Consider the following 25,355-nt stretch of genomic DNA (forward strand, 5'->3'; position numbering starts at 1 on the left):
AAGGACCAAAAAAAAAAGTTTCCGTGGAATCAGTTCCTACTCATGTCAGCCCCATGTGTGTCAGAGTAGAACTGTGTTCTCTAGGGTTTTCAGTGGTTGTAATCTTTGGGAAGTAGATTGCCGAGCCTTTCTTCCGAGGTGCCTCTGGGTGGATTTGAACCTCCAAACCTTTCAGTTAGTAGCCAAGCACTTAATCATTTTTGCCACCCAGGGACTCCTCGTGAACAGGCCTAGGCCTTGTGATCAGCCAGATGAGGTCCAAATCCTAGTTCTTCTGCTTACTAGCTGTGCAACTTTGGGCCGGTGACTTAACTGGAGCCTCGGTTTCCTCGTCTGTAACGTGGGAGTATGGAACCTAACAAGAAGGAACTTAGGCCTGTCTGGGACCCAGGACCCGAGTATATTCACAAGGGTTTCAGATCTTGCTCTCCTGTTGCAGGTCGGCACTGACTGGGATGCCAAGGAACGCCTGTTCCGCAACTTTGGGGGTCTCCTGGGACCCATGGACGAGCCAGTGGGCATGCAGAGATGGGGGAAGGGGCCCAATGTGACAGTGACCGTCATCTGGGTGGACCCCGTCAACATCATCGCAGCCACCTATGACATCCTGATTGAGTCCACTGCCGAATTCACCCACTACAAGCCTCCTTTGAACCTGCCTCTGAGGCCTGGGGTCTGGACCATAAAAATTCTTCACCACTGGGTGCCGGTTGCAGAGACCAAATTCCTCGTTGCACCTCTGACTTTCTCAAACAGGCAGCCCATCAAATCGGGTGAGTATTCCCAGTGACTGGGGGGAGCTGGGGGATGGGGAAAGATGTCCCATCCCAGGAGACACTGCAGTTCCTTGGCCACCACAGGCAGTACTTCTCAGATGCAGGCATACAGGCTGCCTAGGAGAACATGCTGCCTGCTCTCAGCACTTTTTTCCCTCCTCGTATGCCATTAAGAACCATCTAATTTTCTACCTGCACATGGAGGTAATTTCACCTGTCTATTTTTATTTACCTGGAAGAACTCTCCCATTGGACTTCCAGAAGTCCTTGATCATTTAGGCAAGAAATTAAATTTTGTTCCCTGTTTAAAAGAACACTCATTAAAATTAGGAAATTCTGTTAATCAAAAACATGATGCACTAGTTGAAAACACAAACCACATACTAGTGAAAGATATTGGCTACACATAAAATACAGTACTCATATTCAGAATATGTAAAGAAATTCCATAAATCGTTTTATTGGAACACAATCACATCCATTTGTTTACATATTTTCTAGGACTCCTTTTAGCCCACAGAGCCAAAAATATTTACTATCTGGCCCTTTATAGAAAATGTTTACAAACCCTTACTATAAGCCAATAAGGAAAAAAAAAGAATAAAAAGAACATCAGCCTTATTAATAATAAGAGAAGTGCAAATTAAAAAAAAAAAAGTTACATTTGACACATCCCCCATGATGTGAAATGTTAGACAATGTCACAGTTTAGTGAGGCTGGTGAATGACGGGCACTCACTCACTGCTGGTGGGTGGGTCAACTGATACAACTAGTTTGGAAAACAGTTTAGCATTTTCTAATAAAGTTGGACATTCACATACCCTACCACACATGGGTATGCACCCTAGGGGCTTCATAGCAGAATCATTCCGCATAGCACAAAACTGGACACAACCTAGATGGTCCACACTGGGATGGATGAACCATTTGTGATCTACTTACACAATGGAATATTAGGCAGCAGTGAACATGAATACAGCGTAGCTGCATGTGTTGATTTAAATGAGTCTGTAAAACATAATCTTGAGGGGAGAGAAATCATATATTCTGGTGCCTTTATTTAAAGTTCAAAAGCAGGGAAGGCCAACGATGTATTGTTTCCGAACTCATGTATCAGGAGAATTGGTAAGGAAATGAAAGGAACGATTAGCAGGAAGTTCAGGACACTGGTTTCCATTGAGCATGGAAGGCAGGGGAAAGGAGGCAGGACTCCTGAGGTGCCTGCCTTTTCTTTTTTTTTTTTAATAATTTATTTGGTTGTTGTGGAGAATATACACAGCAAAACAGGCACCAATTCAACAGTTTCTTCATGTACCATTTAGAGACATTGATTACATTCTTCAAATTGTGCAACCATTCGCATCCTCCTTTTCTTGAGTTCTTTCTCCCCCGTTAACATAAACTCACTGCCCCCTAAGCTTCCTATCCAGTCTTTGGAGTTGCTGTTGTTGATTTGATCCCATATAGATAGATCTTAAAAGAGCACAATGCTCAAGGCAGACATTCTTTAGCAGCTAAGCTAAACTATTGTTTGTTTTTAAGAAGACTTCGGGGGTATTTTGGTTTAAGGTTTAAAGACGATCAAAGGGCAATAGATTCAGGGGTTCATCCAGCCTCAATGACTCCAAAAAGCCTGGATTCCACTGCCTTTCCTTTTTTCGTTTTTTTCATCCACAGAGGTTACTTTTCTATTTGTATCTCCCCCCTCGTCTTTCTTTAATCAAAGGGAACGTCTTCCTTTGCACTCAGATCCTTCCTCCAGGGTAACTATCAGTAGTTTAGTGTACATCCTTTTGGGAGTTTCCAGTGCTCTGAAAGTGTAAACCTAAACACCCATCGTAAATCACAGCAACATTGCTTTTCAAAGAATAATACATTTTGTGCTGAAACTTGCTTTTTTCACTTTCCAAGGCAATATATAAAAGCTACCAACTGTGTAGTGTTCCACTGGGTTCAAGAACCACAATCTATCTCTTCCCCCATTGGTGGGCACACAAACTTCCTTTATTGTAGTTGTTGTCCTTGTTACAGATAAGGCTGCCTGGAATATTTTTGACCATAAAATTGTATGTGCCCGGCGGGTACCTCCATAAGGGTAGATTCCTAGAAACTGGATGCCCGGGCCCCTAGTATTTGAAGTTCTTCATCTCTGTGTAACAGATGACAAACCCAAAAGCTACAAACTCATCACACATTCTGTTAGCTGCAAAGCGTTCTGGGCTGGGTGTCATTTAGCCAGTGATGCAAGGAGAGGGGTGCATGTATGTAGCGGAGCCTACAGTCCTCAAAAGGGAGGCTTGATGAGAATGGGTAGCTTTCTGTGAAATTTGTGTGTTGAGCAAGCATGAAGATACAGACTTCATATTTTCTTGAGCTGTGGGTCTGCTCTTAATTGCTCCCTGATAGTTGGATGAATAGTTGGGTGGATGGATGGACAGACAGACAGATAGCTGCCATCGAGTTGACTCTGACTTATGGTGACCTTATGTATAACAAAACAGCGACTGGTCCTGCATCAGCCTCATGATCACTGGCTTGTTAGAGTCCGCTCTTGGCGACCGTTGTGCCAATCCATCCTCCTAATGATGTGTCCAAATCAAGTGAGTTGGATAACGTTCTATTGTGATCCGTTAAGGTCGGCACTGGCTGACTTTTGAAAGTAGATCACCAGGCCTTTCTTGCTAGTCTGTCTTAGTCTGGAAGCTCTACTGAAACCACCATGAGTGACCCTGCTGGTATTTGAAATACTGGTGGCATGGCTTCCAGCATCATAACAACACCCAAACCACCACCGTACAACACACAGACAGGTGGGGATGGTGCTCCCCTCTGGACTAGGCAAAAGATGGGCCCTCCAAAACTAGCCAGGCCAGAGCCCACCCACTCAGGGTCCTCAAGTCCCCTACCTCACCGTTTAGGTTCACATCCCTTAGTATTCCTAAGGATTTCCAAAGCCAGATGTGGACATGGTTGTTATTAGTTGCTGTCAAGTAGATTCCAACTCATGGCAACCCCATGTGTGCAGGGTAGAAATGCTTCATGGGGTTTTCAAGGCTGTGACCTTTCAGAAGCAGATCGCCAGGCCGTCTTCCAAGGTGCCTGTGAGTGGGTTCAAAACGCGAAACTTTGGGTTAGTAGTCGAGCCCTTGACTATTTGTGCCACCCAGGGCCTTTTAATGTAGATGTGGAGGCAAAAGGTAGAAATGGCAGCTTTCTCTTTAGATACCTTGGATGGATGGGTGGGTGGGTGGGTGGATGAATGGGTGAGTGGGTGGAAGGAAGGAAGGAAGAAAGATAGGAGTGGTCCTGAGTCTACCCTCCCCACTCGCACCAGTAAATAGCTGGGCCATTTGCTGGGCCCTGAGTTTCCCAGCTTTTCTTCTAGTGTTTCTGAGGAAGGCAGAGCTCTTCCCACCCAAGCCTGGACGAGCCAGGGGTCACTCTCTCCCACTCAGAGCAACCCCCCTTTGTCAGTAACTGTATTTGTTAACGATGTTCCAGTGACAGGGAACACGATGGAGCAATGCAATTTGTAAAGTGATTCATCAAGAGTAATTTGCTATTGATGCATCCCTGGTAATCTCAAGAAATCTGATGAGGTGGAATTGAGGCAAATTTAATTATAGAAACGAGCATCGCACGCTGGTGCTGTAATAGCATTTCCCACGTTAACCTCATTTTTCATGAGGTTTTTTTTTTTTTTTTTGCATCCACCACAATATTTGGTTCCCAGTGTTCAAATGCTTGTTAGCTGCTCCTTTCACTTTGAATTCCCTGCCTTTTGTCAGTCTGCAGCTTCTTCATTGCTTCAGCATCTCCCCACTCCCCAGCTTCCCATCCCTGCACATGGAGGCATGGAGAGGCAGTGGGATAGATACTAGGATCTGCCCCAAAGAGAGCAGGCTGTGATTTCCTGCAGGTGGTGCTGGAGCTGTCTAGCCTGTCTGCTGGTCCAGGGAGGGCTGGGCTCGGGCCTGATTGATACACAGTGGCTCCTGATTGCCTTGAAAGAGAAGTTTTGCTAAATTATAGCAAGACACAGCACGTGCTCAGAACATGGGTCTCCTGTCTCTGACCTGTTCCCTCTTCCCCAAACCATAGATCCCAGCCCCTCAGCTTCCTGGAGCATTGGGAATTGAGGAAATTACTTTCTTAACTGTTTTAGTCAAGGCAGAGTTTGAGTTCAGATAGTATTCTCTTTGCTCTTAGAAGGGCATTCATATGGTCCTTCTTCCACCCTCTTCCCCATTCAGGCCCAAACATATTATAAAAAAAAATAACCTTCTAATTTTCTAGGGGAGTGGGGTAATCCATTTCTCCTGCCTGCCACTGATGGTGATAGCTGCTGGCAAGCAAACAGGAAGCATTTTCTTCTGAATACTACATTGTCTTGGAAGGAGGTTTCTTCTAATCCTAGCTATTTTGGCTATTTTCCAGCTCACCGCAATCATTGACCAGCCCTTTTTAAAAAATATATTTCTGTATTTAGTAACGAAATAAGCCATTAGTGGCAACTTCTTCAAAATAGAAACTTCTAGCTTCTTTCCTTCATCCCATACTCCTACAGTTTGTTTCCCCCTCTTCAGCCCTGGGAAGTATTAGCAGTCCATCTTATTTTAACATCACTTTACCATTTACAAAGCACATGAACTTCTGTTCTATTTGTGTCTCTTGCCAGCCCTATATGTTTAATTGGTGCAAGGATGGGTATCCCCATTTTACAGATGGGGAACGAAATCTTCAAATGGCTGTCTCCCAGATCCCAAAAAATCATTAGTTTGGCTTCCAGCTGGTGAATGAGCCTTCAGTAGAGTGTCAATATGATAAACACTGGCTTTGGAGTCAGCCAGGCGTGGCCTGGACCCCAGATCTGCCTCTAACTATAGCTGCCTCAGTTTCTTAATTTGTAAAATGGAGATGATAAAACGAGCCCTATAGTTTTTGTTTTGTCGTGTATTTGTGTGTGCGTGTGTTTTGTTGTTGTTAGGTTCCGTCGAGTTGGCTCCAATTCATAGTGACTCCATGTACAACAGAACAAAATACTGCCCAGTCCTGCACCATCTTCACAATCGTTGTTACGCTTAAGCCCATTTATTGCAGCCACTGTGTCAGTCCATCTCATTGAGGGTCGTCGTCTTATTCACTGACCCTCTACCAAGCGTGCGTGTATTATGGACCAATAATGGCAGCCATCATAGTCTCGGCTAAACTTTTCTGAGCACTTAGCATATGCTAGGTACCTTTTTAGGCAGTTTATATGAATGAATATATTTAGTATTCATAAACAAATCTATGAAGAAGGTACTCTGTCCATTTTATTGACGAGGAAACTGAGGCATAGAGAGTTTCAGTTTCAGTCAGAATTCATACCCCTGGTAAATGGGGCATAGAAACTCGAGCCCAGACAGCCTGACTGCAGTGCGTCCGCTCTCTCATGAAGTGTTTGCGGGGCAGCTGGTACAGAGTAGATGCCCAAGGGAGGGCTGTTAGGAAGGCTGGTCTCCCACCCCACCCTGGCCCAAGCTTCATGCTTTCCAGGATCCCTTTGCTGCTGTCAGCTCTTGCACATGCCTCGGGCACGCTGCCATGAAGGAAAAGTCCACGGCTTACCGAGTTCACGGTGAGCACTCAGCAGGCCCTTCACCAGGCTTTGAGGTCAACATACCCAAGTTCAAATCCTGGCATGCATTGTCATTGTGATTCCCCTCTGCCTGGAGTTCTCACCCTTAGGATCTTGGCACGGCTCCTTCACATTAATCGGCACTCAGCTAGGATGTCACCACCTTGGAGAGGTCTTCTCTTCCACCCCCTCTAGGATAAACACCCATATCCCTCTGTAAGCCAGGGGCCTGCAGACTTTTTCTGTAAATGGCCAGATAGTGCGTATTTTCTGCTTTGTGGACCACATACGGTCTCTGTTGTGACTACGCACTTCTGCTGTGGTGTCACAAAAGCAGCCGTGGACAATATGTAAATGAACGGGCATAGCTGTGTTCCCATAAAACGCTGTTTACAGAAACAGGCAATGGGCCAGATTGGGCTCAAGGGCCATAGTTTGCCAACCCCTGCTGTGACCCAAAACTAAAACCAAACTCTCATGGCGACCCTGTAGGACAGTGTGGAACTGCCCCATAGGTTTTCCAAGGCTGTAATCTTTATGGAAGCAGACTGCCACATTTTTCTCCAGCACAATGGTTGGTGAGTTCAGACTACCAACATTTTGGTTAGCAGCCGAGTGCTTTAACCACTGTGCCACCAGGACTCCTTTTGCTGTGACCCCATGCCCTATTTATTATCTTCATGTCACATATCACTGCCTGGAATTACCGTCTTTATTTACTTGTTTATTTCTGTATTATCTTTTCTCTCACAACTACATTGTAATCTCTTCGACCATCTGGTTCACTCTCCCACAGAGAATGGAGCCTGGCACTTAATACAAAAAAAACCTGATGCCATCCAGTTGATTCTGACTCATAGCAACCCTATAGGACAGAGCAGAACTGCCCCATAGGGTTTCCAAGGCTGTAATCTTTACGGGAACAGATCACCAGGTCTTTTCTCCCAAGGATTAGCTGGTGGGTTTGAACTGCTGACCTTTTGGTTAACAACCAAACGCTTAACCACTGCGCCACCAGGGCTCCTTCCTGACAGCAGACTTCTAATAAGTAGTTAGGAGCCTGAGTGGGTCAAGCAGTTTGAGATCAGCTACTAGCCTAAAATTGGTAGTTCAGAGCCACCCGGTGGCTCTGCAGAAGAAAGACCTGGCAAACTGCTTCCCTAAAGATTACAACCGTAAACCCTATGGAGCAGTTCTACTCTGTAACACATGGAGTCGCCGTTAGTTGGCGGGCCTGACAATGGCAGCTAACAAGAACAGTAAATAACTGTCAAATAAATAAATGAATAAACGCCTTGCAGATAGTACATATTTACTAAGTTTGTGTGGAATGAATGCCCAGCGCAAAGTGCTTAAAAATATTTATCGAATGAACGTCTTGAATATTGACGGTGCTCTGTGATATGTGTCGAACAAATAAATGAATGAGGCACGCCCTGCACAAAGTGGGCTCATAACCTTGTTGAAGGAATGTTCTTGCAGGCTCAGTTTTTCCACCTGTAAAATGGGTCTGCTAAAAGAGCTTCCCCTTAAGATGAATTAAATGAGATGATGCGCAGTGCCCAGTGTGGCGCCAGGCACACCGTAGGCCCGTAGACCATGGCTTTCCTGATTACATCCTTGTTCCTTCACTTTAGAGGAGGCACTGAAGCTGCACAACGGGCCCCTCCACGGCGCCTACATGGAGCAGAATTTCCAGAGCCTGAACCCTGTTCTCAGCCTGCCCATCAACCCCGCGCAGGTGGAGCAGGCACGGCGACATGCAGCCTCCACGGGCGCGGTGCTGGAAGGCTGGCTGGACTCGCTGGTGGGCAGCATGTGGACCGCCATGGACATCTGCAGCACCGGCCCCACCGCCTGCCCCGTCATGCAGGCCTGCAGCCAGACGGCCTGGAGCTCCTTCAGCCCCGACCCCAAATCGGAGCTGGGGGCCGTCAAACCAGATGGCCGCCTCAGGTAGCACCGGGCACAGCGGGTCACCATGGGGTCCCAAAGGGAAAGCAGCCAGAGGGCCAGCAGGGCTTGCACCTGGGCCCCCACCCCAGGGGGTGCCTTTAGTGTGAGGGGCGCTCCTGGCCATAGAATGACGGAGAAGGCAGGTTTGGAGGCCAAAGCAGGGTCTGCCGACGACCTGCGTTTAGAGGGCTGGCTTCTGGGAGTGAGACTGCTCATTCCCAGCACCATGGTGGTCTCAGCTCTTCTGGTCAATCCTCAAGTCCTACAGGTTCCTTTCCTCCCTCCTCCAGTGACCTAGCCCCCAGACAAGCAATTTTCAGACGTTTATTTTGAGCAGCTGAACTCTGGGTACCAAGCTCAGTCTTGGGTGGAAGTTCAAGGTGCAGATGGACCCCAGGCTGCTCTTGTTGAAGGAACAGTGTGAGGTTCTTCTCAAAGCTCAGCACACTGGGTGGTCCCTTTGCCAAGGGCGTCTCCTAAGGTACCTCGTCGGAACCCAAGGGCTCTGCAAAACCCAGTTTGAAACGCACTGCCCAGACCATGGGTTTGACCTCCAGCTTGGCCCTTGGGCTCACCTCCCTGTTCCTCATGGCCGGGAAAACCTTGTGCCAGCCACTGAAAGTCACAGTCACGTGCCCTCCTTCCGTGAGGTGGCAGGCTGGGGAGGGCTCTGAACCTCCCCTCACCCCTCCTCGGGTTGAGCCACCCACATTTGTAACTAGATGGGTCAGACAGCCCTTTGGAGTGGCATGGCCAAGTTCACCCAAAAGTGTGGCTGCCATCTGTCCAGTGTTCCAGGCGACATATCTGGGGCCACCCTCCCTCAAGGCTGCCCCACTGGGGAGCAGTGAGGTGATGGTACATGTGGGCCTGAACATCAAGTCCCCTACCCATTCAGGGGCCAGGAGACAGAGACCGTGACCCCTTTGTTCCTTGAAAATGGGGACCTCGGGGACCCATGGCCATGAAGCTCACAAGAGAAACTTGGAAGCAAACCTCCTGAGCTGGACAACACAGCAATACCAGTCACCCTCCCGAACCCTTCCGTCTGAAGTCAGACCTTCAAACATTCGTGAGTCGCACACACGGTGCTGCTGGGAGTGACCAAAACGCATGGACCAAACTCTTCACATCCAGGAAAAAGCATTTCAGATTTGGTTTTCGATTTCACATCCTTCCTTATCCGAAGTGCGAACAGGCCCATCTGGCAGACAATAAAAGTGGGAAGGTTGAGTGTCTGGTGGCTTAAAAACTAGTATTATTCAAACTGCTTAGGTTACCAGAAATCCAAAGGGTGTCCTTGCCACATGCCCCTATGAGGCCCCCCGCTAAGACTAGAGAGCCCCCCTGTGAAGGTCCACCTTTCTCCTCTAATCCCCTCCTCCCCTAAAGGACAGAATCCCCTTGGAAAAGCCACACCCCGGGTTGCAAAATGCCCTTACCATGAAGAGCCAGTCCTTGTATTTTTCTCCAGTGTTAGTTTGAAGATACTGCTGTTTGCTCTGGATGTGAGGGACACCTGTCAGCTGTGTTGTCCCTCCACCCCCACCCCTACCCCCAGCAAGGTAGGACGTCCTGTGAGCAAGAGAGGATACAGAGAAGGGACACTTTAGATATTTATTATTTATGTGTTTTAGTCCATGACTAATTAGTAGGTGCTGTTTTTGCAGCTTGTCAATTACGTTATCTTACTAACTAAAGCTGCCTTTATTCACAAAAGGCCCCCCTTCCCCAACCTTTTACCTTCCTCTTCCCCTCTTAACCTACCCCCTAGTGTCTCTCTCTCTCTCTCTCTCTCTCTCTCTCGGTTTCTGTCTTTCTGAGTCTGCCCTACATTCTCCTTGTCCTCAAAGTAAAGCAGGGGAGTTGGACACCATGAGGGAAAGCCTCACCAGTACCATCCACTGTCTTCAAGTGGGTCTGCCTTTGGAAACATCTGAGCCTTGCTTTTCCTTATCCAGATGTTAGCCTCATCTGTCCCTCCAATTCTGGAGGTGCTGGGTTTCCTGAGCCACCCCCTAGCCCCACCCCAGGAAGAGGGATGTGGCACAACAGGTGAAGACTTGCGGGTGGAGAGTGTGCTGCCTGCAGAGGGCTGGGGCCATCCCTGCTACCTCCAGTGCTAACTTTCTATAGCCGGTCAAACCATGGATATGACATGGCAAGATGGCAGAGAGAAACAGGCTCTTCCCAAGAAGAAAAAGGAGGTCCAGCTTAGGAAGAGGGTCATCAGACAGACTGGAAGAGCCTAGAAGATAGCCATCAACAACAGTGGTACTAGGGAACTCAAAACTGGCTTTCTCAGAAAGTCCATGTGATCTGCAGATGGTTTTATAAACTCTGGGAGCCCAGAGCCCTGTGCCACATCCTTTCTGTGCCCCAGCCCTCTGCTTCCAGCCAGGTTTCCCTAGCATCCAGGCTCCTGAGGCCCAGAGGAGCCTCCTTCCCACCCTCTGCCTGGCCTCTGGGTGTCTGTTTCCCCCAGTGTTCTCCGTAGTGCTTTGAACGCTCCACCCCAGCACGTGGCTGTGCAGTGTGAACCTGCAGACTCCTAGACATGCTCCCTCTTCACACACTGCCATTCTGACTGTGCTCCATCCTGGAACAAGCAGACAAGTGGTGGACCTGGCATTCTCTGGGGACCATCCCCCACTTCCTCCAGGCTTCGTTCCCATCCACCCCAAACTAATTCGGGGCACTGAGCCATCACACAGGGTCTTCTTTTGTCCCCTCTGATTTTGGACCAGAGAATAACCTTGCTGAGGTTACATTTGATGGAAAAGGAGAATTCCAAACAAAGGCCAGGATGATTTGTGGAAAGGTGATGTTTTCCCAGGAAAAGTTGTTAAACTCATTTTTTCCCCTGCCTGAGAATGATTTATGTATTAGTCAGGTAGCTGTGAACTATGGCTGCGTGAGGATTTCAGAAACGTGGGAACATGGTTCATGGAAATCCCAAGCAGTCTACGAGGGCATAGAGGTTGTGGGCTAAGTCACTGGTCAAGGCCCTGGGGACTTAGGAAGGCTCAAAAGTGGGACTTGGGTTTAGGGGTAGAAGGAAGCATTCAATGGCTGTGGTACTCTGTACAGCTCCCCACCCACCCTAGTCACGTTCAGGCAGAAGGTAAGCTCGGGGCAGACAGCTCTCCAAAATCCCACTTCCCACTGCCATGGGTAAAGCCGCATGTCTCCAAGGAAGAAGTAAGCAATTCCCAGGGTCCCCATGTATTAGAAAGTGTACCAGTTCCTCCCTTTGGAAAAAGGCCTTTCTGATCAGAGTTACTTTATCCCCCATTGTTGGTTTAACTTCTAAAATGCAACCGGCATTTAGAGAGAATGAGTAAGACCACGAGCCCCAGGAAAAAGGTAGATTCCAGCTCCTCGCAGCCCAGGCTTCCTTCTGGTTCTCTAGTTTGCAGATGCAAGTAGGATACTGGCTGGAACCTTGATGTCGCCACCAAGAAGATGCAGAGTAGAGGAAAGCAGTAGTCGCTGGGTGTGGGACGTGAGCAAAGACCGTCTTCACAACCAAGTTCACTGAGACTTCAGGACACAGGCTCCCCAGCAGCATGAAGGAGGGGATGGTAAAAGACACTCTCAGCTCTAAAGACAGCAAGGATGCCCCCCAGATCAAAGCCACACTCTTTGGTAGGGGTCCCAGATGCCTATAGGGTCCAGAAAGCTAATATAGATGAGTGAAGCTGATTGGCGTAAGACAAAAGGGAGTGATGGAGACTGCGGCATGCTGACATACACGGGACCTATCCAAAAACAGCTGCTACTCAACTCCAGCCTGTCGATTCATGTGAGAATGCAGACACAGCGTAGCAGAATCTTCCAGATTCTTAAGAGAAGCCAGAAATCCAGATTCTTATAGGACATCTCCTGATTTTTTAAGTGTTAGCTTTTTTTTTTTAATGGGGGGAGTGGGGGAACATTCCACAGTTCAGCCTGTGCACTACCAGCAACCTTTGCTTTCTGGGAGATGATTTAAGATGAAGTTAGCCTGATGGAGGAGGGAAAAAGGCAGCGGTAGGAAAGGGTAAAAACAATAGCTCACGTTGAACTCTGAAGAATGGGCATCTCTTCCTCTTCCCCCACCACCACCACCACCCCCCACCAAAGAGATGAACCCACAGGGGAGAAGTATCCTTCGAGGACTGGCCTGTTCAGTTCTCCTGGTCCCAAGACAGTTAAGCACAATTGGAAGAAAAAATGGTATTTGGAGACCTGGGCTGCTGCCCTTTAGGTAAGGAACCACATCTGTCTTGGTCCACAATTTTTGGAGTTCTTTCCGTATCCAGAGGAGAGGGCAAGGACAGGGTCCAGGAGGAGGGAGATGATGGGTAAAGCAGGCCGGCTCTCTCCACATCCCATGTTTGGGTGGCCATCTTGCCAGACACCTCCGGAAGCTTCTCTGGAAGCCGCACTGGAGCTCTGCTTGCCCACGGGATGCATTAAGCCAGTTCTGTCCTCTTTGCTTCTGCCTCAGTTACCTTATTTTGCCCATGGGTCTACCACAGGCGCTACCTCATTGTGTCTGCTGAGAAGTTTACCTGGGGGAGAAATAGAGGTGTCCAAAATCTCCTTGAGCTGAATGTGCAATCTATGCAAATCCTCTCTCTGTCTCTGTCTCTATCTTAGAAGTATTTTTTTTTTCTGTTACCTTGCAAACAAGATACTGTATAGGACCCTCTTAAGACTGAGGAGGGCTTTCACACGCCACCTGTGTCTACCCCTCACGTTGTTTCTGGTTCTGTTCTTTCCAAGCCCCATGCCGGGAGAAAAGAGGCTCTGTCTCCCCTCTCCACTTTAGCTGGGAATTCTCCAGCTGCCTCTGCCCACAGACTCCGCAGGAAAGCAGGCTCTATACCTTGCTCCCCTCATCCCTAACACTGTCTTCTCCATTCCTCATCTTCCTCCTCCTTGCTTCCCTTGCCCCCCAAAAAAGCCTTAGGTTTCTCCTTTGTGAAATGTGGCCTTAACATTATTTTTGGAAAGCTGACCGTCTTCTCCCTCAGATTCCCACCAACATCCCAGAAGAAAACGCCATCTTGAAGCTTGTGCGGCCTGTCCTAAGCCAAGGGCTGCCAGTCTGCAGTTGGCAGATACAAAAGCAATCGCTTACAAGTGTCATCTTTCAGGAAAAAAAAAAAATGTTTTTCCTATGGGTAAAATGAAGGCTTGGGTGCTCGTCGAAACCTTAGCCAAGTCCTGAAGCACTCGGGAGAGCGTGTTGCAGCCATAATGGGCTGGCTTAATTACCAGCAGAGTGCTCGCATCGGCTCCCAACCCTCCCCCAGCCCCCAAAGCCTTGGTGACTTTCTGTACTTCAATCAAGGGTAAATCAGGAGAGTTTCTCAATTTATCTCTTTGTCCTTCCTGGCTGGAAAGGGATCGTGTTAAATATTCCCAGCAGATGGGTAGTGTTCTCAAAGGTATTACCCTTCCCTACCATTCTTTCTCCTTCCATCACGCCCCTGCGGATGGAAGCCAAAGACAACCCCAGGGTTTTCATAGGAAATTCACTGGAATTGAGCGCAATCGTCTTTATAGTCCTCGTTGTCTTTTTGTTTTTTTTTTTAATTAATATGATGTTGTCACTATTGTTTGTTTGGGCTCTCGAGGCCTCACAGTAAGTTATTACCGTTCCCTTCATTTTTTCTTTTCAAAGACATGTGGTGATATAGTTTTTAAAAATAACTATTTTGTTATAGATCATAATATGCATAAAACTGTACAGAAATATTTTGTAATGTATTGATTTTTTTAAAAAAAGAGAATCTGTAAATAGAGTTTTAAAGAGAGAGAGAGAGAATTCAAACAGCACACACTGAAAGATGTAGATATTTTGCTATTTATTTAAAGGCGTATTTTAAGAGAGATTGAACTATCTGAGATTGACAGTAATCAAAGTTCCAATCATCCAAATGCTTTTCTTCGCGGTCGAGTGTGGTTCTCGGAATCGATTGCACTACCTGCCCATTTTTGCACCTTTTCTGTCCTTTCATTTAGCGGAAAAACCACCACCACAACAGAATTGTGCCTTAGCTGTATTTTTTTGTCTAGGGGAGTTTATTTCTGTCTGACAAAGCAAAATTTTTTGCAGAAAACAGTGGATGTATTAAATACTGTACCATACCAAAAACACTGCAGGTGTATATATAGATGCTTTCTGTCATACTGTGTTTTCAGATGCAGAATTTTAAAAATAATAAAAAATACTGTCTTTACGGAACAGTGGCTGTATGGCTTCTTTTCGGCAATATGGTACATCCTCGGTTTGCGATTGGCAACTAACCTCAAGGTTGGTAGTTCAAACCCAGCCATCAGCTCCACAGAAGGGCCTGGCAATCTGCTTCTGTAAAGATTACAGCCAAGAAAACCCTATGGAGCAGTTCCACTCTAACACCTGGGGTTACCATGAGTTGGCATTGACTCGATGGCAACAAGTTTAAATGCAACCTGGTATTCTCTTCCCTCATCTGCACAGCCAGTCTCCTAGTACTAGGGCAACTAGATAATTTATCATCCAAACTGGGAAACTGCTGTCTCTTGGGCAAACCTGGATGCATGGACACTCTCCCTGGTAAAGGCTGCTGTCATCTCTCAACTGGATTATTGCGACACCCTACTGTAAAAGAGGAGCCCTGGCTGGTGCACACAGTTACTGTGCTCAGCTGCTGACTAAAAGGTTGGAGGTTCAAGTCCACCCAGAGCCACCTTGGAAGAAAGACCTGGCAATTTGCTTCCAAAATATCAGCCATCGAAAACCCTATGGACCACAGTTCTACTCTGACACGCATGGGTCAAAGTGAGTTGGAGTCAACTTGACAGTAACTGGTACTGTAAATGATGCCCCTGGTTGAGGCAGAAGTAGAGGATTTTAAACTATTGTTGAATAGAGGATGGTGAGGGGCGACTGCCCTAAAGTTGTTAACAATGTTATATACCCAGCTGGCTGGTTGTTCAGCAAACCTGTTTCCCTTGCCTCTTCATCACATAGCTAAACTACATTTCCCAGACTCCCTTGTTCTCAAGTGAGGTCATGTGATCAACTTCTGGCCAGTGGGATGTGGGTTGACTGGACACGTGGTACCTCTTGACCTGGCCAATGGAAACCTCCCACAATAGCCTCCTCTCAAATGCTTTGCATCATTTTGATTTGGTGCATTTACTTAGTTGGAGCCCTAATGGTTAAGAGCTCAGCAGCCAACCAAAAGGTCAGCAGTTCTAATCCTCCAGCGGCTCCTTGGAAACCCTATGGGTCACTCCTACTCTGACCTATAGGGTCGCTATGAGTCAGAATCGTGCAATGGATTTGGTTTACTGCTCTTCTTGGAAACATCACACAGCCCCCAACCTAAAGGAGGGCAGAGCTACAAAAAGGGAGGAGCCTGGTCTCCCTGAATGACATGGAAAACACCTAACTGAGTCACCCCGTTTGACTATGACATGGAAAAAAAAGAAACATTTATTATGTCATGCCACTGAGAACTATTTGTTACAGCAGCTAGCCTTACCTTAACTAATTCATCCAGAAATGGAAATTCAGATGTTCCTTTGGGAAAGTTAAAATTTCAGCCCCTTCAGTCCATAGGTAATGGAGCTGTGGAAGACAACAAAAGCAAAATTCACAGTGCAAGATCTAGGGCTGCTCTGGGGACTGGAAAACTGGAACTGGAGCCTTGACACTCACAACCCCTTTCTCCATTTCTGCTAGCCCCAGTTAGAATTTATTCTCTCCTACAGACAGCTTACGCTACATGGTAGAGAAAGAGTGGCCCCAGCACCTCCTGTTTCTTGTCCCACAAACTCCTTAACAAAAAAAGCAATACCCTTATCTTCATTGACAAAGGGGGTGGCTCTAACTAGCCATCCGAGGGCACAGACTCAGCCCTGGACCTATTACTGGAACCAGGCAAACGATGTACTATGACTGGCTGGGCTGGATCATATGCCCACCCCTGTGGCCAGGGAATTGGGTAAGAAGCCGTGATTGGCAGCCCCCAACCCAATCACATGATTGGAATGGAAGAGGAGTATTTCCCCAAAGGGGAACCTGGTACTGAACAGACACAAACAACAGATGTCTGTCAACTCCCGCTAACTCCAAGCCCAGGTGGCTGCTCAGCTTGCTAGTCCAATTCGTTTCTGCTCCTCAAGTACCCAAATTGTCTCCACCCAGCTCCTAGACACCTCTCTAAAGAGAAGGGCTCTGGGTCTGTCTTGAGCAAATCATTTTAAATAAATCTTACATGGATGGCACGGATGATTTCACCCTCACTTAATTAGTGTGGCGTGTTTATGCTTAGGGAACAACACGATGGATTTCTCCTTTTGTTCTTGCAGCCTGGGCACAGGACTCATTAAAGCAGCCCATAAAACTGCCCTTTGCTAATTAGAGTGGCTATTCTGACCTGCGAGGAGCCCAGGTGGTACAGTGGTTAAGCCTCAGCTGCTCATCAAAAAGTCGGAGGTTCGAACCCACCAGCCCGCTTGGCGAAAAAGACCTGGAGATATGCTCATGTGAAGATTGCATCCATTGCCGTCAAGTCAATTTTGACTAACAGTGACCCTATAGTGCAGAGTAGAACTGCCCCACAGGGTTTCAAGGCTATAATCTTTATGGAAGCAACCAGTGGGGTCGCTGGTGGGTTCTAACCATCGACCTTTGGCTTAGCAGCCAACCTGCTTAACCACTGGGCCACCAGGGCTCCTTTGGTAAAGGTTACAGCCTAAGAAACCCTATGGAACAGTTCTACTTTGCCTTCTAGGGTCACCACAAGTTGGAATCACCTAGATGGCACAGAACAATGCAACATTCTAACCTAAAGCAGAAAACAGAGCCTCAGTACCTGCCATGAAGAATGGCCTCTCAAATCTGTGGCATCGTCATATCTGGGATCCTGGTCTCCCCTCTCCAAGCTGTCTACCAGTCTGTCCCTCACTGGTCACCCCATCACGCTAGCAAACTCATCCATGGTGAGGTGGCCATGCCTTGCTGAGTTGGTGGGTTAAGCTCCTAACCGTGGAATTGATGAGACCACAGATTTCACAGACCTTGTTAAACGCTCCAGCTTGTTAAAATCAGAGCTACAAGGATAAAGATGAGATCCAAGGTATTAGCAGGAGACATCCTAGTGTTTTGGGGTAATCCAGTTTTCCTTAAGTCTTACAGTCACCTATCCAAAGGGCTGGGAAAGACAGGACAGATCTATCACTTGGTTCATCCTCCTGCCTCCAGCCTAAGTTGTGCTTCAACCATGCCAGACAGACTGGGCTTCATGGGCTCTCTGGGATGGGAGTGGGAGTGGGGGCTCAGCTCCTTTACCTGCCACTGCCCAATCCAACCCGTCTTTCCTCCCAGGCAGCTCACCCAGTTTCCCTCCAGCTCTTCCTTATGCTGCATACCCCCTTTGCCCATACATGAGTGATCTTCTCTCCTACAACACCAACCAGCTCTACATTGCAAAGCCAACAGAGAACACACTTCCTGCTCGGATGGCTTCTTATATTACACAGTCCCTGCTTTGGCTGCCCTTTTACTGATACCACCACAGTCATCCTGGGCCAGTGAAGGTAGAGTAGACCCAGCGTGCAGCAGGTATCCCCATGACTAACCTGAGACTGCTTGAGGCTAGCCTCAGGCTGTCCTGCTGGATCAAGAGTCCTTTTCCTAGCAAGGGCATCAAGCTTCTTTGGGGATGGGATCATGTCTTCCAGATCCTCGCTCTTCAAAGTGCAGCCCTCGGAGCACAACATCAGCATCACCTGGGAGCTCGCTAGGAAAACAGAATCCCAGGCCCCACCCCAGGCCTACAGAACCAGAATCTGCATTTTGACAAGACCCCAAGGGGATCTGCATGCACATATAAGTTAGAGAAGCACTGATCTATACTGTTTATGTTCCCAGAACAGGTCATCTAGTCATTCAAACAAATAAATGGTTACCAAGCACGGTACGAGGAACTGTGGTAGAATCTAGCAATATACTTGTAAGTGGAAATCAGTAGATGTCCTTGTAGAGTTCATGATGGGGGAACTAGACTAAGACAACACAACGTACGCTAAGTGCTGTTTTAGGGGTAGGTACAGGATGTGTTTTTTTTTTTACAGGATGATGTAAAAGCATGGACAAGGGCTCTCTGTGGGTTTTAAAATCTGTCTACAAATCCTTTGATACTCCTCCTTCAAGAGCTGGAGCTTAATTCCCTTCCCCTCAAGTGTGGGCTGTATTTAATGACTCCCTTCTAATAATCAAATTAAAAAAAATAAAATAATGACAGCGTGACTCCAGAGACTAGAACATAAAAGGCATTGTGGCTTCCTCCTTGCTCTCCCTCGGGTCATTCATTCTGCAGGAAGCCAGCTACTGTGTTGTAAGGACATTCATCCTCCTATATGCAAAGAGTGAAAAACTGAGGCCTTCCACCAACAGCTTATGGAGGCATCATCTTGGAAAGAAATCATCTAACCCCAGTCCAGCCTTCAGATGGCTGCAGCCCCAGCCACCATCATGACTGCAACAACCTCACGAGAGATGCTGAGCCAGAACCATTCAACTAAGCCATTCCCAAATTCCTGACCTACAGAAACTGTGAGATATTAAATCTGTGGGTTTTTTTTTTTAAGCCACTAAGTTTTAGGGCAATTGATTGTGCAGCAATAGATAACTAATACAAGCACCTAACCTAGGCCTGAAGAAAAAGGAAAGGCCTCCCAAATGAAGTAATAACTCTACTAAGATCTGAAGGATTATTGGGAGTTAGCCAGGCAATATAGGCAGGAAAGAGTGTTTCAGAGAGGGTGTTATGGGTTGAATTGTGTCACCCCAAATATGTGTTGTAAATCCTAACCTCTATGCCTGTGGTTATAATCCCATTTGGGAATGCATTGTCTTTGTTATGTTAATGAGGTGGGATTAGTGTAGGGTGTGTCTCGAGTCAATCTCTTATAAAATATAAAAGGAGCAGATTAGGCAAGCAGAGATGCGAAAGATTGATGCCAAGCCATATGGAGATCTCCAGGGGACCAGCAAGCAGAAGCTGAAGAAACAAGGATCTTCCCCCAGAGCCAACAGAGAAAGAAAGACTTCTCCTAGAGCTAGTGCCCTGATTTTGGACTTCTAGCCTCCTAAACTGTGAGAGAATTAATTTCTGTTTGTTAAAGCCACCCACTTTCCTCCCAGGCACTTGTGGTATTTCCGTTTTAGCAACACTAGATGACTAAGACAGAGGGCAACCGTATGTGCAAAGGGAGGCCTGCTGGGGGGCATGTAATACTTTGCAGGATCTTCAAGACATTCAGAGAGGGAAGGGGACAGTGAAAGAAGACACTGGAGAGGCTGGCAGGGGCCAGGTTATGCAGGATGCTGTAGGCCACGAAGAGGAGCTTTGACTATCTTGAGGACCATGTAGGATTTTTGGCAGCACAAAAGTGGCATGGTCAGATTTGTGCTTTATAACGTTTATCTTGGTATCCTGGAAAGAACACAGACCAGAAGGGAGGTAAGATGGGAGACAAGGTGACAAGAGAGGAGGCTACTGCAGCAGTCTAGGTGGAAAACCATGGGCACTTGGACTAAGGTGGGGGTTCTGTAAACATGTGGTGTTTATTTACTGCTGGGTGATGAGACTGCACAGCTGGCTAAGGTCTCTTCTGCCACCACATATGCATGTTTGCTTTCAGTGTTTGCTGGCTGGCTTGGAGTATGTCACCTCAGGCAGGGTTCAGAGGTGGGAGGTAAGCTCCTTAAAGGGTGATTAGGTACCAAGACAATGGCCAAGCACCCCCCATCACTTCCAGAAGCCAAACCTGTGAAGCAATGTAAACCTGGACCTTGGAGGCAGTTCCAAGGGAAACTGAGTCCAAGTGTCCTCATTTGGGAGGCCAGACAGTAGAGCCTCCCTCCATGTCCCCTCACTGTCAACAGGTGACCTTCTCTCCTACTTAATGGAGAAAGTAGAAGCCATTAGATAGAAATGCTGCTTGACATTATATCATATATTATTTGTTATTGTCTGCCTAGGAGGTGTGGTTAAGAGCGCGGCAGCTAACCAAAAAGTCAGCAGTTTGAATCCACTGGCCATTCCTTGGAAATCCTATGGGGCAGCTCTATTATGTCCTATAGGGTCGCTATGAGTCAGAATTGACTCAATGGCAATAAGTAGGAGCCCTGGTGGCTTCGTGGTTAAGCAGTGCTCAGCTGCTAACCAAAAGGTCAGTGGTTCAAACCTACCAGCTGCTTTGTAGGAGAAAGATGTGGCAGTCTGCGTCAGTAAAGATTACAGCCTTGGAAATCCTATGGGGCAGTTCTACTCTGTCCTATAGGGTCGATATGAGTTGAAACGGTCTTGACGGCAATAGGTTTTCTGCTTAGCTCAGCTAGAATATAAGCTTCATGAAGACAGAAACTTGGTCTGTTTTATTCACCACTGTTTTCTCTAAGAGCCCAAAACAGAGCCCGACATATAGTAGGTACTCAAAAAAGATTTGTTTAGTGAATGAGTGAATGAATATCTTGACCAACCCCTCAAGCCATCAGTCTCTGAAGGAAATTATCTCTTTGTTCTGGTGGAAGAAGTGTGCCTCTTCTTTTCAAAGGTCTACAGGTGATATTGTCTTCCATAGGGGTAGCTTGGAAGAAGCTTCCACGAAGAACCTATGATACTGGCATCCATACAAAAATCTGAGCAGCCTCTGAATCCAACCATCACACCGGTGGCCTCCTCCTCTATTTGACACTATCCCTTCTAAACCAGATGAGTCAGCACCAATTAACACTCATTAATGCAATTTTCATGAAATTGGACAAGCAGACACAGGAGTTCACAGGGCAGAACAAATTACTGGAAACCAGAGTGAGATACCTCTTCTGGCTTCTTAGCCTTCTAAGGTGTAAGGGGCCCTTCCAGTGGGAATTGGAAAGCAGATAGCAGTTCAGGGTCACCTTGCATGTAGACTCTCGTCTTACCATCAGAGGCTTGAGAAATGGGAGATCATGTAATAACAGGCCCACTCAGGGTTGTGCTCAGCCAGAGCTCAATGAATGAATCATGGCGCCCTTTCTGGCTGGATGAGGCCTGTCCACACACATCCTCTCATTCAGCCTTTAGATCTGAATAGAAAAGGATCTTCATTCAAGGCCACAAATTTTAAATTAGAACCTAAGCTTGAATCCCAACTTCACCACTTACCCTCTGACCTTAGGCTGATTAGTTTGTGTCTCCAAGCCTTAGTTTCCTCACCTACAAATTAACCCCTGGTGTTAAACAAGATAATGCATGTAACAATTTATTTCAACCCCTGGCTCCCACCGACCTCCCTCCTCAGTGCATGACTCCAGGGCACTATGCCTGGGCCTACATTCCAGGTTACTGAAGATTTCTCTGTCATTGCTATTTTTTGGTAAACCTTGGGTATTTTTTGAATGAGCCACGATTCTCAGAGATGATGAAAGAGTAAGATTCTATTTCTAATTTCAAAAAGTCCTCAAGACCTTCCTGTTTTCCAGCACAAGAAAATATATTTAGGAAAAATATAAAATATCGAAAAATGCTGCTATTGCTGTTGAAGTTAAAGTCCTAGATTAATTTCCTTTCTTCAAGAAAGTATTCCAATAAACTAGAGTTTCTCAACCGAGGGCACTTTCATCCCTAAGGGGCCTGTCAAAAGAAACTGAGTCAATAATGAAATGAATGTTATTAGATGTGGTTTATTCAGGCAGAAGATCTCAAATCGGGTAGCACCAAGCCACACGTGGAAAGGTATTCAGCAGTGATTGGCTTATATCACAAAATGGTATTGAAATGTCAGTATTTCATTGGTCAACGGGAGTGGACGCGCTGTGAGAATCTCGTTGGTCAAGGAGGATGGCCCGGTTTATAGGAAAACGAGGCTTAAGTTTCGGTAAAGACAAGTCTGAGGGACATTGTCCACTGGAAATGCCAAAGCCATTTCGTCAACCATGTGTCTCCATTTTTATTTCATTTAACAGGACATTTGGCAATGTCTGGAGACATTTTTGGTTGTCACAACTCACATAGCGAGGTGCTATATGAATATACAGGATAGAGACCAGCAATGCTGCTAAACATCCTACGATGCAAAAAACAGCCCCCACAACATCATATAGCCCAAAACGGCAGTAGTGCTGAGGCTGAGAAATCCTGCCATAAACCTTCTCTATATTTGCATTTAGGAACCCTGGTGAGGCAGTGGTTAAGAGCTTGACTGCTAACCAGAAGGTCGGCAGTTTGAATCCACCAGCCACTCCTCAGAAACCCTGTGGGGCAGTTTTACTCAGTCCCAGAGGGTTGCTATAAGACTCGACAGCAACCTTTTTTTGTTTGGGTTTTTTGCCCTTATTGTGGCACTTGTTGTATTGAACATAGGGACCATGTCAGTCTTGTCCTCCTTCAAAAAATGACAGGTGGAAGGATACACGGCTGGCTGGATGGATAGATGGATGGATGGACGGATGGATGGATAAGTGAATGAGAATTACTGATTGAATTACTAAATCAGTGATTAGATGAATGGCTGACAACACTGAATTAATGAATAAAAGATAGCTAACATGTACTTGGCATTTACAACCTCTGAGCACCATATAAAGATCTTTACTTGGATTGTGTTTCAGACCTTTTTCAAGGGTCACTTTCCCAATGAGGTCTTCCATGATGCCTTCACTAATACCACCAGCCTTTCTATATCCTCCATAGCATTTATCAATTTATTATCATCCAGGTGTGTGTGTGTGTGTGTGTGTGTAGAATCTAATCACCATGAGAGCAGGGACTTTTGTCTTTCCTTCAGTGTCTTTAGAACCAATGACAGTGCCCAATACAGAGGAGACCCTTGATAAATATTTGTTGAATTAATAATGTGCCCTAATAGTATCCAAAACCCTGGTGGCATAGTGGTTAAGTGCTACAGCTGCTAAGCGAAAGGTTAGAAGTGTGAATCCACAAGGCGCTCCTTGGGAACTCTACGGGACAGTTCTACTCTGTCCTATAGGGTCGCTATGAGTCTGTATGGAATCCACAGCAACGGGTTTGGTTTTTTGGTTTTCTAATAGTCTCAGCAAGCCAATGAGAAAGGTACAATTTTTGTTGCTGTATGGCAGATGAAAAAACTGAAGCCCAGAGGTATAATGTAAATTGTTCAAGGAGGCATAGCTACTAAAAGGTAGATCCAGGATTCCTACCCAGGCTGACTGGCCCTAAAGGACGTTCTTGACCACCAGGTAGTTAGTTTTGCCTTTTTTTTTTTTTAGAATGAATGAACATGAGGCAACTCCTTTGAAGATTTTCCCTGGCTTCAGTTGAAGTTCTAAAGACATAACACAGCTGGTCCCTAACCTATCTGCCCGCTCCTTTTCCTTCCCAGATGAAACAAGGGTTGAGCAAGGCCTGTTGGGCTTTGGCAAAGAAAAAAAAGTGTGCACCCCTCAGCCAGGCGCTCTTAGAGGCAGGCCAGACTCAGAGGAATGTGCTGAGGAGTGATGGACTTGAGTCTCTTTGTTTCAGCTTACGAATTTCAATCGGTTGCTAAGAGACTATACAAAGGGAGGCCCATTAGAAGCCCTCAGAACCCACACGCAGTTACATAATACCAGGTCCCTCCTTTATAGAAATGCAAATACTGCTTGTGCAATCCCTGCGTGCAATCTGTGCTGCCTGTGATAAGGGGATTTCTGTTTGGGCGCCCTCAAGAAATCCTGTCTCGTGGGGAGGAACCAAAGAGTGTCAGCCAAGGGTTCTTCCTTCAGTACCCTGTCCAAAGGACTTAAATATTAATTAACATGCAATCCAATCCCCACTTCACAATAACTGGATTTTACACAATCACTGATCCTGTTGTGTTGTATCCATCATTGCTTTTCTGGCATTTCCAGTTGATAAGCAGGGAGAGCGTTTATCTTATGGCCTCAAATGTTGCAAAACGAGGATATTTTCTAATCAGGTTGAGTTAGTACCACTCACTCCAGGAACTATGTCCTGCTCTGTGCTTGTCAAACCTAATTCAAACAATGGGGTCACTAAGGTGAACTCAATAACCTCTGGGTTGCCCTGTATATTCCCAAGCTAGCTTAGGTTGGAATCTCCTAATTTGGAAAAGAACACTATGCCTGATAGCACTGAAAGGCAGGTTTTATGATTCACAGCTCAAAACAACAAGGGAAGTCTAGCCAGGATAACTAATCCATGGCTTTCTAATTCAACTGCAATCGCAGTGCCTGGCACTCAACACGTTTTATTCCACACGCTTTCCTAGAGTATCTACTATGTGTGCTAAGGGGCCCTGGCTGCAAACTGGCCACTAGATGAGAGAAAGACCTGATGTCCGTTCCCATGTAGATTAAGGCCTAGGAAACCCTATGTAGAACTCTAAGGAATTGACTCTACCGCACACAAAAACAACAACAATGGGATAGAGGATCTCCGGGTTTCACAGTTTGCACTAGACTACTAGCCTGAAGCTTGGTGTTGAAAACCATTCCGCGGTACCGTTGAAGGAAGGCCTGGTGATTTGCTTCCATAAAGATCACAGCCAAGAAAATCCTATGGGGCATGAGTCAGAATCAGCTCCACGGAGGTGGGCTGGGTTTTTTTTTTTAACTATGTTCGAAACACTGTTCACAATGAAGAGGAGGCAATAGTGAACCAGAGAGGCAGCATCCCTGCCCTCTGGGAGTTTACCTTCCTCTAATTTTTTTTTTTATTTATTAAAAAAAATAGAAGATGATAAATATGTAAACAACCAAAAAAAATCAGTTCATGACAAAGGCTATGAAGATTATAAAGCACAGTGATATGATAGAGAGGGTATAGATAGTAGGAAGGGTGAACATACATCTTGGTTTATCCAGGAATAGCCTATTCAAACTGTGTGCTGAGCGAATAATCCAAGAAGCTGGACTATGTGAAGAAGAGAGCAGCAACAGGACTGGAAGAAGGCTCATTAAACTTTAATGTGCAAGTGGCACAGCCTTGCT

General features: G+C 46.5%; 1 protein-coding gene across 1 annotated transcript in view; it reads left to right on the forward strand.

Moving 5' to 3' along the window:
• The window catches only part of XYLT1 (xylosyltransferase 1), a 371,046-nt gene extending 354,135 nt beyond the window's left edge, over nucleotides 1-16,911 (forward strand). The window contains exons 11-12 of the mRNA XM_064295636.1: nucleotides 440-773; nucleotides 8,035-16,911. Coding sequence (XP_064151706.1) covers nucleotides 440-773; nucleotides 8,035-8,357 — 657 coding nt within the window. The 3' untranslated portion in view covers nucleotides 8,358-16,911. The remainder of the gene's footprint in view (nucleotides 1-439; nucleotides 774-8,034) is intronic.
• Nucleotides 16,912-25,355: the final 8,444 nt, after the last annotated feature.

This window comes from Loxodonta africana, chromosome 12 (genome assembly GCF_030014295.1).
Source record: "Loxodonta africana isolate mLoxAfr1 chromosome 12, mLoxAfr1.hap2, whole genome shotgun sequence".
Taxonomy (NCBI): Eukaryota; Metazoa; Chordata; class Mammalia; order Proboscidea; family Elephantidae; genus Loxodonta; species Loxodonta africana.